At 45.0% G+C, this 15,493-nt stretch overlaps 1 protein-coding gene across 1 annotated transcript; it reads right to left on the reverse strand.

The window, feature by feature from the left end:
* Positions 1 to 793: 793 nt before the first annotated feature.
* Positions 794 to 3,662, reverse strand: LOC308173335 (uncharacterized protein). Its single transcript, XM_080548345.1, has 5 exons — positions 2,725 to 3,662; positions 2,201 to 2,347; positions 1,853 to 2,083; positions 1,383 to 1,526; positions 794 to 881 (listed from the first exon to the last, which is right to left on the reverse strand). The coding sequence occupies exons 1-5, from the start codon at positions 2,896 to 2,898 to the stop codon at positions 873 to 875; spliced, it is 705 nt and encodes a 234-aa protein (XP_080404471.1). The 5' UTR covers positions 2,899 to 3,662; the 3' UTR covers positions 794 to 872.
* Between the last annotated feature and the right edge of the window lie 11,831 nt (positions 3,663 to 15,493).

The raw sequence follows: 15,493 nt of genomic DNA on the forward strand, positions 1-15,493 counted from the left end.
AATGAGACTCATTCAAGTTTACTTGTTTTGTTTATTGAACATAAAAGCTCTGGTTCAATAACTTAATTAAATTAAAAGTGCAATTAGTTGGTCGGAAACATCTAACAAAAAAACCCCATCTACTTAACACACTCACGGCATGAGCCTCAATTCTGTGGCCTTACTCTCCAGTTCTGCCTCTATTTTTTTCAAATCACACATTTTTTCTTTGTATCTCTTCCTGAGGACGTTAGACTTTGTGATGAGCTGAGCCATCAAGGTGCCGGACTTCCCCTCAGCTTGCTCAGCAAACTTGTCTGCATCCTTCTCCAGAGAATCAGATACCTCTAGAAGAGTTTGCTTCCTCCTGTTCAGCTGGATGATGTATGTGTGTCTGTGTGTGTGTGTGTGTGTGTGTGTGTCTGTGTGTGTGCGTGTGTGTGTGGGTGTGTGTGTTTGTGTGATGATGTGCTCTTCTGCTGCTTGTCTTTTCTGCCCTTGTGCAGTGCTTTGCCTCCTCCTCTTCTCCAGGTCGAGGTGTTCTCTGTACTTTGACCTTGCTGATCCCACCGAAGTTAGCAGCTCCTTGGTGAGAGGGACATTGGCAACCCCCCCACAAACTGCAACATAGTCACAGACCAGTCTCTGGGCAATGACAGTGTCCTCCTGAATGTTAACGGTCTCCACCTCCTTGTTAATGGAGAAGCCTCTCTCGACTGTCGCCTGCCCATGGGATAGGAGAAGAAGCTTCTGACAGAAACCCCAGAGCTCAGGGTAGGGTTGGCTGAGGTAGCCATGCAGGAACACCTCAAGCCTGGTTTCCATGGGCCGGAAGGACAGGAAGTGCTCGTTTTTAGCCTCAACAGACAGGAAGTTCCCAAACTGTTGGATAATCACATCACCTATAACAAAACAGATGAAAGGAAATATGTGAAATATTATTTACATGATTAATCCTGATTAGCAGACAGGCTTATGTCCAATTGTCCATTGGCTAATAATCAGGGACAACATTTCCAGCTTTTCTATTAACTATTCATACCAGCAGAGACACCTCCAGACAACTGCTTGTCTTGCAGTAACTTCTGCACTAGGCTTCATTCTTCCCTGGCACCAGTCTGGGTCGGCGTACATGACTGTGGGGTCCAGACATGCCATCTGTCTCACGATGGGGTACTTCAGGGGGCTCCTGTCCTGGACTTTCTTTAGGATATTTGACATACCCGTCATGCAGTCCTTCCTAAACTCTAGGGCAGTGAGCTCCCCTACGGTGCCCTTTCTCTGGAGGTCCTGACAGATGGGTAATGTGTTTTAAATACAACTGAATGGCCTAACACAGTATTCTCTCCTGCCTGTATATGGACCATCATTTGATATAAAGTTAAGTAATACATCTAAATTACCTTGAGGGCTGCCTCAGCACCCAGGCCTATGTCGGCTTCCTTCGGGTTGACCCAGCTCTTCTGATCAGCGACATCCAGCCTGACCAGCTGCAGTGGAGTGATGTCATTGAGATGCTCCCTCTTGACGAAACGCCTCAGCACACTCTGAAAGGGTAACAAGAAAATGCATGATGATTGTAAAGCAAGTACCTTTGATAACCACATTAACCATGAAATGCATTTCTATATAGTTATTTAAAATAATATCATATCACATATGCAATATATCAATAACAGTATGATAAGTAACCTTTACTTAGCCAAAACATAATCTTTCAGTAATTTTATGTATTGACTAAGGACGAGTTTAATTAATCAAGCCACCCAGTAGCATCTGCCATTTCTCCCTGCTCACACACACATTCAGCATGCCCACACACACTCAACTTGTTTTGCTTTTGTTGTTGATTGTTCATTATTAATTTGATTACCTTGGACAAGTCAGCCAAATCTTTGCCAAGGAATGGCATGACTGGTGTGTCAGTCTGGTACTTTGTGAGAAAGGGAGTGAAGGTCCTTGAGATGGCCATGAAGAACTGTAGCTTGGGCAAGATGAGCGGATCTCGCTGGGCTGCTTCGATGGTGTCAAATGACGCTGTCCCAGGGTTTGGCAACTTTTTTGTCTTCACTGCATCCACATACTTCACCAGTGATGGCCATACCTTTAATTCCACCATGTGTATGTATTATTTTATCATGCATGTCTATTTTATCATACATTGTGCAGCACCTTGTAACTTTGTTTAGAAAGGTGCTATATAAATCAAGATTTTAATTACCTCTATAGCCCTCTCCACAACTGGCAGGTTCTCAATCCACCGATGGCCACAGAATGGTAATGGGAAGACTGAGGATTTGGTGAGGGCAATGAAGTCATCCCTCCTCGCTGGTGTATTGTGGAAAACAAAGTGCATTGCTCTCAACACCTTGGTGGGAGAGAGGAGAATGCTGAATTAGCCATCATCTCTCATGGGGAATGACACAAAGTGTGTAAGGGAGCAATACTGCAGGTCCTTCCTCACTGCCCTATCAGACTGCTCAACCAGCAGCGCTCCCCAGTAGACCACACACACACAGACACATACCAGAACTAAACTGACAGAATGACTGAACTGTACACATAATGTGTGCAGACACTTTTGATTGCATAAACCCTTAGAAAAAGAACTTAGGAGTTAATAGTATGAAACATCTGTAAATTCATGCTCTCTTTAAATCCTGTCAAGTGTCCACTTGCTGTAATATTCCAATTTGCCTTGTGGGACAAATGAAAGATTACTTCTCATAGTTATAATCATCTTACCTTCTCCAGTTGCCACATGGAGAATCCACACTTGAATGCGTTGTGTAGGGTATGGAGCCCACAGCTACCCACAACAACCAGCTGGGCACCACCATACTGCTCAGCATGCTCTTGCTGTAGAAGCTCCAGAAACTTCCAGTTAACATTGGGTCCATCCATGGAGATGGACACCATGTTCCTCAGGTTCAGTCTCTCCACACACTCCTGAGAATGACATGAATATGATGAGAATAATAACAATAATAATAAATGATGATGATAATGATGATTATAATAACAATAATAATAGCATGATTGCCAATGGTTCAATGTACTTTAACATTCTGTCTGCACACATCCTCAGTTAACAAACTATAACTCATCCATCTACTCCCTCTCCCTACGCCCTTAGATACTCTCTCTCCCCACCATCCCCCCGCCCGCTCCCGCGTCCCCTCTCCCTCTCTGTGGCTCTCTATAACGTGGAAATGACTAGACTACACCGCATCATTCCCTATGGTACGCCTACTATTATACTGAATCTACATGACATTGCCAGTATCTGCCAAAATTAATGTAAAGCTAATACTTTGTCATTGACAAAATGCACTTACCTTGAAGTGTTGCAGTAAATCTTGAGCTTTAGCGTGTCCCATGAACTGCGAGCCCAGGTAACGCGACTCCACTTGATCGCCGACCCAATACCGCACGTGCACGTCGAGTTGCTTGTTTTTTGTGGCATGATTCAAACTCTCGTCAAACATTAGAACAAAAACTGACTCGTTCACATTCGCGATCAGCTCGTTTCTGACGTAAGGAGCTAATCCGAAACGTATTATGTATGACGCCTTGTCCTTTCCACAAGCAAATGTAGTGGCGATTTGGGAGTCGGGAAACATAATCCGAAAGATATCTCCAATCCCCTCGTTGGAGGAGTAGGACTGGTGCTTTACCACTGTATTGAGAACCCACACAATCTCCGATTTCAGTGTAGGTGTTCCACCAAACGTTGCTCTGAGATTGCTAGCAGTGCTGCTAGCAGCGGCAGCCGTTGTCTGGGGCGCTGAGCCCGGGGCAGACACGCAGAACTGAGAGATTCCTGGCGTCTGCTGTTGGCCCTTAGCAGCCGTTTTATGCCTCTCGCTTTGCAGGTGGCTCTCAACCGCCTTAATGCCCATGGTGCCGAGTTTGAATGTTTTCCTACACACAGTGCATCTTGCTTCTTCTGGGTAGCCGGTGGACTTAAGCCAATCGCAAAATCTTCTGTAATCAAGCCACCTCTCGTTGAACTTGCACTTCCCCATCTCGCAGACTGGCTAATGCTAGGTAGCAAGCACTGCAGCTGACTATAACCAAAGGAACGCAAACCCCTCCTTTAGCGAGCCGGGTCTTTTGGCCGCGCCGGGCAGGTTCGGAGGACGTGTCCGGGTCTTCCGCAATACAGGCACAGCCCGCCCCGCATTCTCTGCTCTCTCTCTTCCTGAGAGAGGCGGGACCGGCCGACCTGCATGGGCTCCTCCGCTGACTCAGAGGTGGACGGGGCTGGGGAGAGCATGGGAACCCGAGGGGGCAGGGCCGAGTGGGCGGCCGCAAAACGGGGGAGAGAGGACGTGCGGCTGGGGACCGAGTGAGGGGGCCCCACGGCGCGTTGGCTGCGCTCCTGGCGGCGCTCCCGCAGGCGCTCATCCATTTGTAGGGACAAGGTGACCAGTTCTTGAAGGGAGCCTGGGCGGTCCCGGACGATAAGGTCCTTCACCGCCTCACTCAGACCCCGCCGGTAGGCGCAAAGGAGCGCTATGTCTCCCCACCCGCTGTCGGCGGCGAGGATCCGGAACTCTAGGGTGTAGTCCGCGACGGTCCTGGAGCCTTGCCGGAGTTCCAGCATCCTGGAGGCGGCGTCCGCGCCGTCAGAGGGGTGGTCAAACAAAAAGGAAAACTCCCGGCGGAACGCCTCGTAGTCCTGGGCAAGATGTGGGTCTCTGCCCACCACGGCTATGGCCCAGTCTAGAGCCTTGTCCACCAGGAGGGACATAACGAAGGCTACTTTAGCCTCTTCTGACCCATACTTGGACGGTTGGAAAGCAAAAAAAAGTTCACACTGGGTCAGGAACCCTCTGCCCAGATCAAAGTTCCCTCCAAAGGGTCGAGGGGTAACCAGGTTGGGCTCGGGTTGGGCGGGAGCTCGCCCTGGGGGGGCTGGAACCCCCGGTGAATCAGCAGGGGGAGCAGGGTCTGCAGCTCCTCCAGGGAGCGTGTTCAGCCTCAGCTGGATGGAAGCCACCGCAGAGGCAAGAGTGCCCATCTGGACAGCAAGGGAGGCGAGAGCAGCTGAGGCGGAGGTGGACGACTTCTGGAGCTCAGCGATGTTACCCTGAACGGAGGGGAAAGCCTTACTCAACTCCGCCTGGAGGGACGCGAGCTCGGCCGCGTGGGCGGAAACAAGCTCGTCAACTGAATGGGAAACAGGGTTGGGCTTAACTGCGGGCGTCTGCCCCGAGGTGCTGCCTTGACTCATGATGGCTTGATTATTCTGTTATGGTAGCACTAGCAAAAGAGTCAAGTGTGGCAGAACCCCAGAACAGACGGACACAAGAGGCAAACTAACAATAAAAGGATTTATTAAAATGATGGACAAAAGAATAAACCTACTCTAACGGGGCCTAAGTGGGGGGAATGTGTGGATGCCAGAGAACTGGATAATGTAAATGAGGTGTGAGTGGGACTGTACTCTATGTGTCTGGGTGTGAGTGTCTAGCGTGCAAAACTAGTGTGGTGTAGATATGTAGATGAGTGAAGTGTTGAAATATGTACGTGTACTAACCAGTCCAGAGCAGAGAGGGGGAATAGTCGGCAGGCAGGCAGACGGGGGGGGTTAGGCAGGAGGAGTAGGCGGCAGGCAGGCAGGGGGTTAGGCAGGAGGAGTAGGCGGCAGGCAGGCAGGGGCATAGGCAGGAGGGGTGGTCGTTAGGCAGGCAGGGACATAGGCAGGAGACGTAGTCGATAGGCAGGCAGGGGGTCTAGGCAGGGGGGGAGGCAGGTTCCTTTGGGGAGCGAGGATCAACAAAGAAAACAACTAAGGTTAGCAAAATAACAAACAAACAAAACTCTGAAGTGAAACTACTTGAACGAGAATAGACAACAGGGAGAGCCAAACTACTAACCACATGGGTCAAAATAATCAAGCGTCGGAGGAAGGTTTCTGGGGCTTCTTATAGGGCTGCCTCCTCCTGAGTTGATAGCTGGACCCAGCTGTCTCCACTTGAGCCTGATGAGGCTCAACGAGCGCCAACGAGGCAGGAGGGGGCGGAGCCGATGAGGGATTCACAACAATAGCCCCCATGGGAACCACCAGGGTTAAAGCCCGATCGGAACCATGGATGAATTCGGACATTCTAAATGCTATGAAAGTCAGAGACCTAAAATGCTCTGAAGTTCAAAAATGCAAATCAAAATTAGTGAAACACTTAAACGAAGATCACAAAACCCACTTTGAGAAAATTAAAAAACAATGCAACAAACTATGCAATCAGGTAATTACCATGACCAAATCTGCTAAGAAAGAATACCTCGATAACAAAATCGAAGAAAACTTAAACAAACCACGTGACCTGTGGAAGCTACTTAATAGCCAACTAGGTTGCAGTCAAAAACTCAAAACCAGGTCTACAAACATCAGCATAAAATCTGGAGATTCTCTCCTTACAGACAAGCTGGATGTGGCTAAGTGCTTAAACACTTTCTTTACAACCATAGCCACTAAATTAGTTAACAATCTACCACCCCACTCAGGGCGTTATGGTGTAGAGCACATCCGTGCGTTCTACAATAAACTGGGTGTACGCAAAGATGATTTTAAACTCGCCATGGTGTCAAACGATGAGGTGTTTAAAAAGCTGGGCGCTCTACACTCAGAAAAGGCCACGGGCCATGACAATATTCCAGCCAGATTTCTAAAAGACTCAGCTGCCTCCATTACCCCAATCATCACCCACATAATAAACCTCTCCATCAAACAGGGACACGTCCCCCTTGACTTTAAAATAGCAAGGGTAACCCCACTGTATAAAAAAGGAAGCAAATTAGACCCAGGCAACTACCGACCTGTTTCTATTCTTAATTCCATCTCGAAACTTATGGAAAAAATAGTTTATGAACAGGTTGATAGGTACCTTACCGAAAAAAATCTGATGTATGAATTTCAATCAGGATTCAGAACATCCCATTCCACTGACACATGCCCTCTCTATTTGAACGACCACATCAACCATGAGGTGGACTCGGGCAAGTACTGCGGCATGGTCATGCTGGACCTCCAGAAGGCCTTCGACACAGTAGATCACCACATATTGTTAGATAAACTGAAAGCAATTGGGTTCGATAGAACATCGGTGGGCTGGATGCAATCCTACTTAGAGGGGAGGGAACAGGTGGTTAGTGTGAACGGAACACTGTCCCCCCCCCTCCCAGTGACCTGCGGCGTTCCACAAGGAAGCATATTGGGACCTTTACTGTTCCTAATATATGTGAATGACATGTCATCAGCATGTGATTGCAATTTGTTCCTGTTCGCGGATGACTCGGCTCTGCTGGTCTCTGACAGGGACATATTGCAGGTGGAAAAAGCGCTAAGCACTGAACTGAGTAGAATCTGCATCTGGCTAGCTGACAATAAACTATCAATACACCTAGGTAAAACTGAAACCATCCTATACGGATCCCCATCTAAACTCAGAAAGGCTGAAAATTTTAAAATAAAAGTGGGTAACATTAATATCACAAGAAAAGAGGATATTACATACCTGGGCTCCATCTTAGAGGCAAATCTTTCCGGAGATAAAATGGCAGCAAAAGTAATCAAAAAAGTGAACCATAGAACTAGATTCTTGTACAGGATATCCTCACTTGTCAGTAAAAACACACTGAGGACCCTATCAGGAGCTCTCATTCAATGTCACTTCGACTATGCCGTAACATCATGGTACTATAGAACCACAAAGGCCCATAAAACAAGACTCCAGACAGCCCAAAATAAACTGGTTAGGCTTCTGCTAGGCCTCAACCCTAGGACACATCTAACCGCTGCTCATTTTTTGAGCCTTGATTGGCTACGAGTAGTTGACAGAGTGCAGCAGCTTGCACTGGGCCTGGTCTTCAAGATACGCTACACCACAAAGACACCCAAGTACCTGTCAACATACTTCCAAAAAGTGAACAACGTCCACACATACAACACCAGAGGAAGCTCCACGAACCACGTTCAACCGCGTTGCACCACAAACAAGGGGTTAAACTCGTTTGCAAACTATGCCGTAAAAATGTGGAACGCCCTTCCTATAATCTTAAAGGAGTGCAAAACACTGCCCACCTTCAAAACCACTCTCAAAAAACATTTACAGGAGGCTGCAATCCGTAACTGGACCCTCTAAATCAAAAATCAGATTAAAAGACCCGAACTACCCACTGTACATACTTTGTGTTTTGTCCCCCGCCCCCACCTGTGGTGTATGTCCCCATCTGTCCTACCCGCTGTACATACCTGATGTTTTGTTGTATTGTAGATCTAGTATTGATGGATGTATTTTTATCTTGTAGATAGTAATAGTTATTTGTCTGTATTATCTTGTAGATAGTACTAGTTTTTTTTCTTTTCCTGTCTGTCTTACATGTAACGATGAATTGAAAATCAAGGACCCCAATTGAAATAAGCCAGTGGCTTTCTTGGGTTTTTATCCTTTTAGTTGACCTTGTATGTAATATGTACTCTCGTGTACCTACTTCTGCAAATCTTCTAATAAAGTTTTCAATCAATCAATCAATGGGCTGTGGACTAGGTCCAATGCCTGTTGGTTGCGTAAGAACAGCGCAGGCATACTTCCCCTCGGCTGAAGAAGAAACATACAATCCAAATTCTTTGGAATAATCTGGAAGCGCTAAAGCTGGCGCTTCTTGCAATTTGTGTTTAATTGTCTCAAACGCCAAATCAGCTTCCCTTGTCCAAGTAATGCAACATTGGAGGTTATCACTACCTGTTTCCTTAATCATCCCCCTCAATGGAGCGACCAGTCTAGTGTAATCCTCCACCCATGCTGAACTATACCCAGTAATGCCCAAAAACATCATCATTTCCCTAACCGTTCGTGGTTTTGGAGCCTTCTGAATAGCTTCCAAGTGTTCATTAGTGACACTGCGATGTCCCTGTGTAATAGATTGTCCTAAGTAAGTTACCTTTTCCTGACAATACTGTAGCTTCTTTTTAGACACCTTGTGTCCCTTCTCCGCCAAAACCTTTAACAGTTTAACGGAATCCCTGTGACATGTTTCTTCATCTGGGGCACAAAGGAGTATGTCATCCATGTACTGAATGGCAGTACTACTTATCGTCTGCCCTAACCCGTCTAAGTCCTCCTTCAAGACCTGATTAAAAACATGAGGACTGTGTTTGTACCCTTGTGGCATTCTGGTATATTGATAATGTTGACCTTTGTAGGTAAACCCAAATAACCCTTGACTTTCTACACTAAGAGGTATAGAAAAGAAAGCCCCGCATAAATCAATCACTGTAAATACTTTGGCTGTAGATGGAATCTGAGTCAACAGCACATGAGGATCAGGAACTTCAGCTGGATAGCTGACAACTACCTCATTCACAGCCCGTAGGTCATGTACCAGACGATATGAACCATCAGGTTTCGTTACTGGCAGAAGAGGTGTGTTACTTAACGGATATTGAGTTATCTTCAAGACTCCTGCCTCTAACAATCCTTTGATCTGTGGCTCAATTCCATCAATTGCTTCCTGTTTCAATGGGTATTGGTTTTTCCAAGGGGGTTTTGCACCCGGTATGAGTTCAACTCTCAATGGACGAGCTGATTTCACAAATCCAATGTCTGTACTGTTCTTTGCCCACAGGTCTGCTGGCACGTTCTGTATCATTTCTTCTCTGAGGTCTTTTTCAGGTTATACAGGAAGGATTAGCTGGTTCATTAGCTTCACAGTCTGCGGATGTCCTATTCCTTGAGCAGAGATCATCAGTTTTGTGAACTGTCCATCAATGCTCCTCCAGATAGCAGGGTTTTCTTTTGTCGTTACAAATCTGGCTTTTTCTGAGTCTGCCATCATTGCCCCTAAATGCTTCTGTTTATAGTGTTCAGATATCATAAGTGTCACATGAGGGATGCTACTCTCAATCTTATGCTCCTGATCTAGATAAGTGTCACTGTTTATCTTCATAGCCACTCCCTGAGGGCCTAGGATTATACAACTTGTACTAAGCTGTACCTGTTTTGGCTGATGCTTCAGCCACTCATCTGGGTTTGCATCTGCAACTTCTCTAAAATACTGGAGTGTACAATGCAATGGATCAGTAGGCCTTCTGGCCTCTGACATGTGTGCCAGGATATAATTGTCCCACATCCTTGCTGGTTCCATTAGGTCTGGGCTAAGCCCTCCCACCCAATACACCATAGATGCGTTGTTGTCCATCATGACAGACAGCTGTCTGTTCTCTTGTGGCACTGTCACCTGACAGCCGTCAGGTGTGCATTTCACTGTACAATTCAATTGGCATAGTGCATCTCTCCCTAGTAGCCCTATTGGCGTGTGTTCTGATACAAGTATTGACAGATCTGCTCTCTGTCCTTTGTACTCTAAGCTTACAAGCTCAGTGGTAGGGATCAGCTGTTTAATTCCCTCGAATCCGATTGTCTTCACATATTTCCCAGACATAGGGAGGTGCGTGGCATCTTCAGGCTTCAGACAGGTGTAGGCTGCTCCACTGTCCACCATCAATTCTAATGGACGTTGGTTGACCGACACCCATATTGTAGGTTCATCTTCAGGCCTGTTTGTCACCACCAGCTGGCACCCCCTTCTCGGATCTTCTGGGCACCCCTATAGCCCAGCTGCTGGGCCTCCGTAGGGGTTCACCACTCCTGGAGCCGGTGTAGCAGGGGGCCTATATCCTCCTTTTTGTTTCCCCCCTGCGCCCCCCTGGTTCTTCTTCCAGCAGGTACGGGCTAAGTGTCCATGCTGGCCGCATTGGAAACATGGTCCTAACATCTTCTTCCCGGCTGCGGTCCATCCCTCTTGTGGTGGTCCTTGGCCAGGCTGGTTGTATGGCTGGTACGGAACCACTTGCACCCCTGGTGGCCCCTGTGGGTATGGATACCCCCCTTGTGGCCCCTGTGGGTATGACTGGGGAGGGACAGTTTGCAGTTGCTGTGGCTGAGCTGGGACCTGTAGGGCTATAGTCTGCACTCTCTCTCTGGTTTTCTTGCCTTCAGTCAATTGTACTTGAGTTAGTTTTCTGAGGGACTCTTCGTCTTGTGCCTTCTGTATCTGAATCTTCTTTCTAAATAATTCTACTTGGTGTGCTACGTTGTCTATATAAACAGCCTTGTTCATGTGTCGTAGCCCCACCACTTCTGCTAACTTGTTCTTAACTGGGGTAGGGAGACCTTGTTGAATCTTTTCCCTGATTATGGCTTTTTCTAACGGGTTATCTTCGGCGTCCTTCCCTGTCACACTTCTCCATTGAGAGTGCACACGGGCAACAAAACCCCTGGGATTCTCATCTCCCCCCAGTGGCTTCACAATGACATTGTCTGGGTGAATGTGAGTAGGGTATGTCTCTCTGATTGCTTTCCACAGCCTGCCTCTGTTTGCTGCGAAGAGCTCTGGGTCATAAACGGATGTATCGATATATCTATGAAGTCCTGCCTTCATCAATATTTCCTGCATGGTGTCCAATCCTGTAATGGTAGCTAAGAGTCTTTTCAGGTCTCCCATTGCAGCGTGCGTTCCTGTCAATCTCACGTCGACTTCCGTCGTCCAGGGGTGGCCACCATCTTCCAGGACTGGGAGTTTTTCTATCACTTCTGACAGATCTGTATGATTCCAAGGACGATATTCCATCTGGTTACCTCGAATCAGCACCGGGAAGTTCCCCTGAATTGCCTCTTCCTCCGATGCCTTCCCTTTGTTCTTTACAGAGGGCCTTAGGTCATAATCGCTTACTAGTGGCTTCGTTTTTTCGTCCCGCCTTGGTGTCGCTGCGGACCTTGGGAAGTTCAACTGGGATGTATGTGATGATGTCGCTCGAGATTGACGATACTCTTCTTTCTCTACTTCTAGGTCCTGCATCTGTTGTCTGTAGCTTTCTTCCTCTCTTAGGATTCTCGCATGGAGTTTTCTTGCCCTCTCTCTTGATTCCTCCTCATCCTTTTTTAGGGATTTTCCACGGCGTTTCATCATCCTTTCTTCCTCCTCTTCCTCCCTCTCTTCCTGCAGCCTCTTCTTCTTTTGCTTTAAGCTCTCTTTTTTCTTCCCTACCTTCAGAGACTTCTGCTCATCTTCAGAACTACTTTCTTCTTTTCCCTTCTTATAGCGTATTTTCCCTCCCTGCTTTTCGGCCCTGGCTATTAGTTTTCTCATCTGAGCACTGTAGCCTCCCTGTGCATTACTGTCATCACTTGAATCTTCGCTATCACCTCCACTGCCATCTTCACTGTCATCTGTCTTGTCACTCCTGTCGTCCCCTTTTCCCCTCGGCTCCTTCTTCTTCTTCTGTTTGGCCCCTGACCTGTTCTCTGGTTCGAAGTCCACGGTCACTTTCGCTCTTCCCCTCTCTAGTACATTATCATCCTCATCTTGGATAGTGAAGGCTCCGTTCGTACTTAGGACGGGGACCTGAGGGTAGATCCGCTGAGAATTGTCCTCCAGTATCTTGGCATAGGGAGGAGGACTGGAGATTGGAGCTGTGTGTGAGAATGGAATGTTCACTTTCTCTTCCATTGCTTTGGCCAATTCATCTCTTTTTTCTGGACTCAGGTCAGCTGTTTTCTCATTCCAAGCTGATGCTACTTTCTGCCCCACTACCTTGAAGAGGTCTAAAATAGCTAACTCTAACCTGCGTTTCTCTGATCTAATCTTTCCTTTTTGATGCGCCTTATGTGCATTTATAAGTATCTCCAATGTTGCGATTACGTGTAAATTAAGGGTGCCCTCTTGTGGCCACGGTTCTTCAATGTCTGCCCAACGATTATTCCATTTCGTTGACATTTTGCTAATTTCCTTAACAAGAGGATTCATTTTTTCCACTATAGCCACAGGGGATAAAGTTGCCAATATTCCACTATCTGTGGTAACAGCCTTTACAATTTTACTGGATTCGGCTCCCATGTTAAGCTGATTGATTTATACTGCTCAATATGCTGAAAGTATTCTATAAGGTGTACTTTTCTTACAACCCACCTTCTGTTGCCGTATCTGCTAAACAGATGCTAGTCCAACTTTTAACTGTGTCAACTGTCTACACAGAACACTACAATTCAGAACAACGGATTGTTTCAGTGGTATTGTGTATTATTGACTTAAATATAATCTATGTGTGTGTGTTTTAATCTAAATGTTTTTCCCTTATTGTGTATGAATGTGTGTCACTTAATTGCTCAATCAATACTAATTATAGTTCAGGTCAACTTAATTATTAAACTACAAAGGCTGTTCAACACAATTATCAAATTACAAAGGCAGGTCACGCTCTAAGTCTTTCTGATCCACAAACCCTTGATTGATCAATCCTCAGATAGAAACTGTTCTGCTATTCTTTAATCAAAAACTGTGAAAAAGAACTTAACTTGAAATAAAAAGATGTAAAATACGAATATTAATTATAACCTGTAAAGAAATCGACTTGTTATTTGAAAGGAATAAATGATTAATTATTAATTACAATCTGTAAAGAAATCGACTTGTTATTTGAAAGGAATGCATAATTAATTAGACTTAGTCATTGACACTTCATTGATGTAAACCTGTGAAAGAAAACGTTATCATTAGACTATTACAAACCAATTGATCAAAGTTTTGTGAAAACAGAAAATGAAATGATCTGAATAATTAATTCAATCAATTTGTAATTAATTAAATTAATTGAAGTAATGTAATATATTACAATCATTTACAACCATCCATTTATTAATGTAAAGGACTATTTCATCGACCTCAGATGGATCTCACTGAGGATTAGTGTTTTAAAATGTCTTGTCGTGTTTTGTCCACTAGGCGGAGCTATGCAACCAAAAATGTCTTGTCGTGTTTTGTCCACTAGGCGGAGCTATGCAACCAAAAATGTCTTGTCGTGTTTTGTCCACTAGGCGGAGCTATGCAACCAAAAATGTCTTGTCGTGTTTTGTCCACTAGATGGCGGCAAGCAACCGACTTGGGTATCGATTGCTTCTAAACACCTATTATTTTTTACAATCTATAAATAAATCAACTGTTATGTGAAAGGAATGAATGACTAGTTAGAATTATTCATTATATCATCATATACATTGATTTAAAACTTGTGGAATCAATCAATTGTTTTGTGAAAACAGAAAATGAATGATCTGAATAATTAATTCAACTAATAAGTAATTAATTAAATTAATTAAAGTAATGTAATACTGAACAGTCATTCACAACATCAATCTATGCATCAACCTTTTAGATTCTTTCACCAACATTCTTTATTGCGGGGAAAGGTGAAAGGCAAGGAAGTAAAATGGAGGAAAAAAGAATCTGTGTTCTCTAGTTTCTGCTGGGCTACGCCCTTCTCCGCGCATGCGCCCGCTTTTCACTAGACTTGTGAATGAAACTTAACAAATATCTTTAAACTACTTTAAAATACCCCAATGATCAATTCACTATCTTTATATTACTACAGTCTATGTGAAATGGATTTAACCTTATCTTATGAGATGAGTAATGTAATCGATCAAATTCAGCTTCCCTTGTAGTAGAAAGGATTTTCAGCTCTGTGTGTGTTTTAGGGCGAAAGCGCGTGTGTTTGAAATGAGACACACAGAAAGGGAAGGGAGGGGCTCTACCCCACGGTTTTTCCTTGAAAAACCACGGTCTTTTTCACAACAAAGTACATTCACGACACAGCAATATCAAAATTATCTTTCAATGTAGTTAAACTATTATTTACCAATTTACTCTCATTCTAATATTCCCTAATGCCTTTTTTCCACGGTCTCTCTCTCAAGAGGAATCTGAGCCTGTGGTGTCTGCGCGTGCCTGCGGGCGTGTTTGTGCTCCGCTGACAAGGACAAAGGACCTCTTGTTTTCCAAAACGGACTTTTCAGTCCAATTACACTTTTATCAAACAGGAATTCTCATTCCTTACACATTTGGCACACATCAGACTCTTTTCTGATCTAATACAAGATATTAGCCCACTGTGAGAACGTCTCCACACAGTATTCTGCCAAAAGCTCGTCCGTAAGACGGCACTGAAGCAATTCATTCTTTGCTCCACAACACACAGATACTTCTACAATATCGTACAATTTAAACATATATGTACAAATACAGATTTCTAAATCCGGCTCTTTAATTCAATCCAATTGTAATGATCTTATATTTCTAACAGATACTCAACACAAATCAAGATTCTTTTGTTTATAGCTTATTAGAGTCAGTCAATCCTGCACTCTCTCCTTCGCCTGGCTAAAGTCAGCGAGGGGGGGAGTGGTACTCACCTCTAGGCGCTGAAATGAAGAGATGCAAAAATTGACGGTGAATCACAGGCTATATATATTTACTCGTGGGCTAGTTCGCCATAATTTCGTATATTTTGGTATCTGTTACTGCTAAAAATGAAGAAGAGTTCTTGAGCAAATTTAAGACTGTTTATTCAAAAAAGCAGGTTACAAGGCTTGGTTCCTCTGGTCCCTAGTTGGTCATTGGGATGGTCACAGGATGTGAAAAAAGAGACCGAGTCTGTTTGTTCAAGGGACTA

This window comes from Nansenia antarctica (assembly GCF_963989245.1).
Source record: "Nansenia antarctica genome assembly, chromosome: 18".
Taxonomy (NCBI): Eukaryota; Metazoa; Chordata; class Actinopteri; order Argentiniformes; family Microstomatidae; genus Nansenia; species Nansenia antarctica.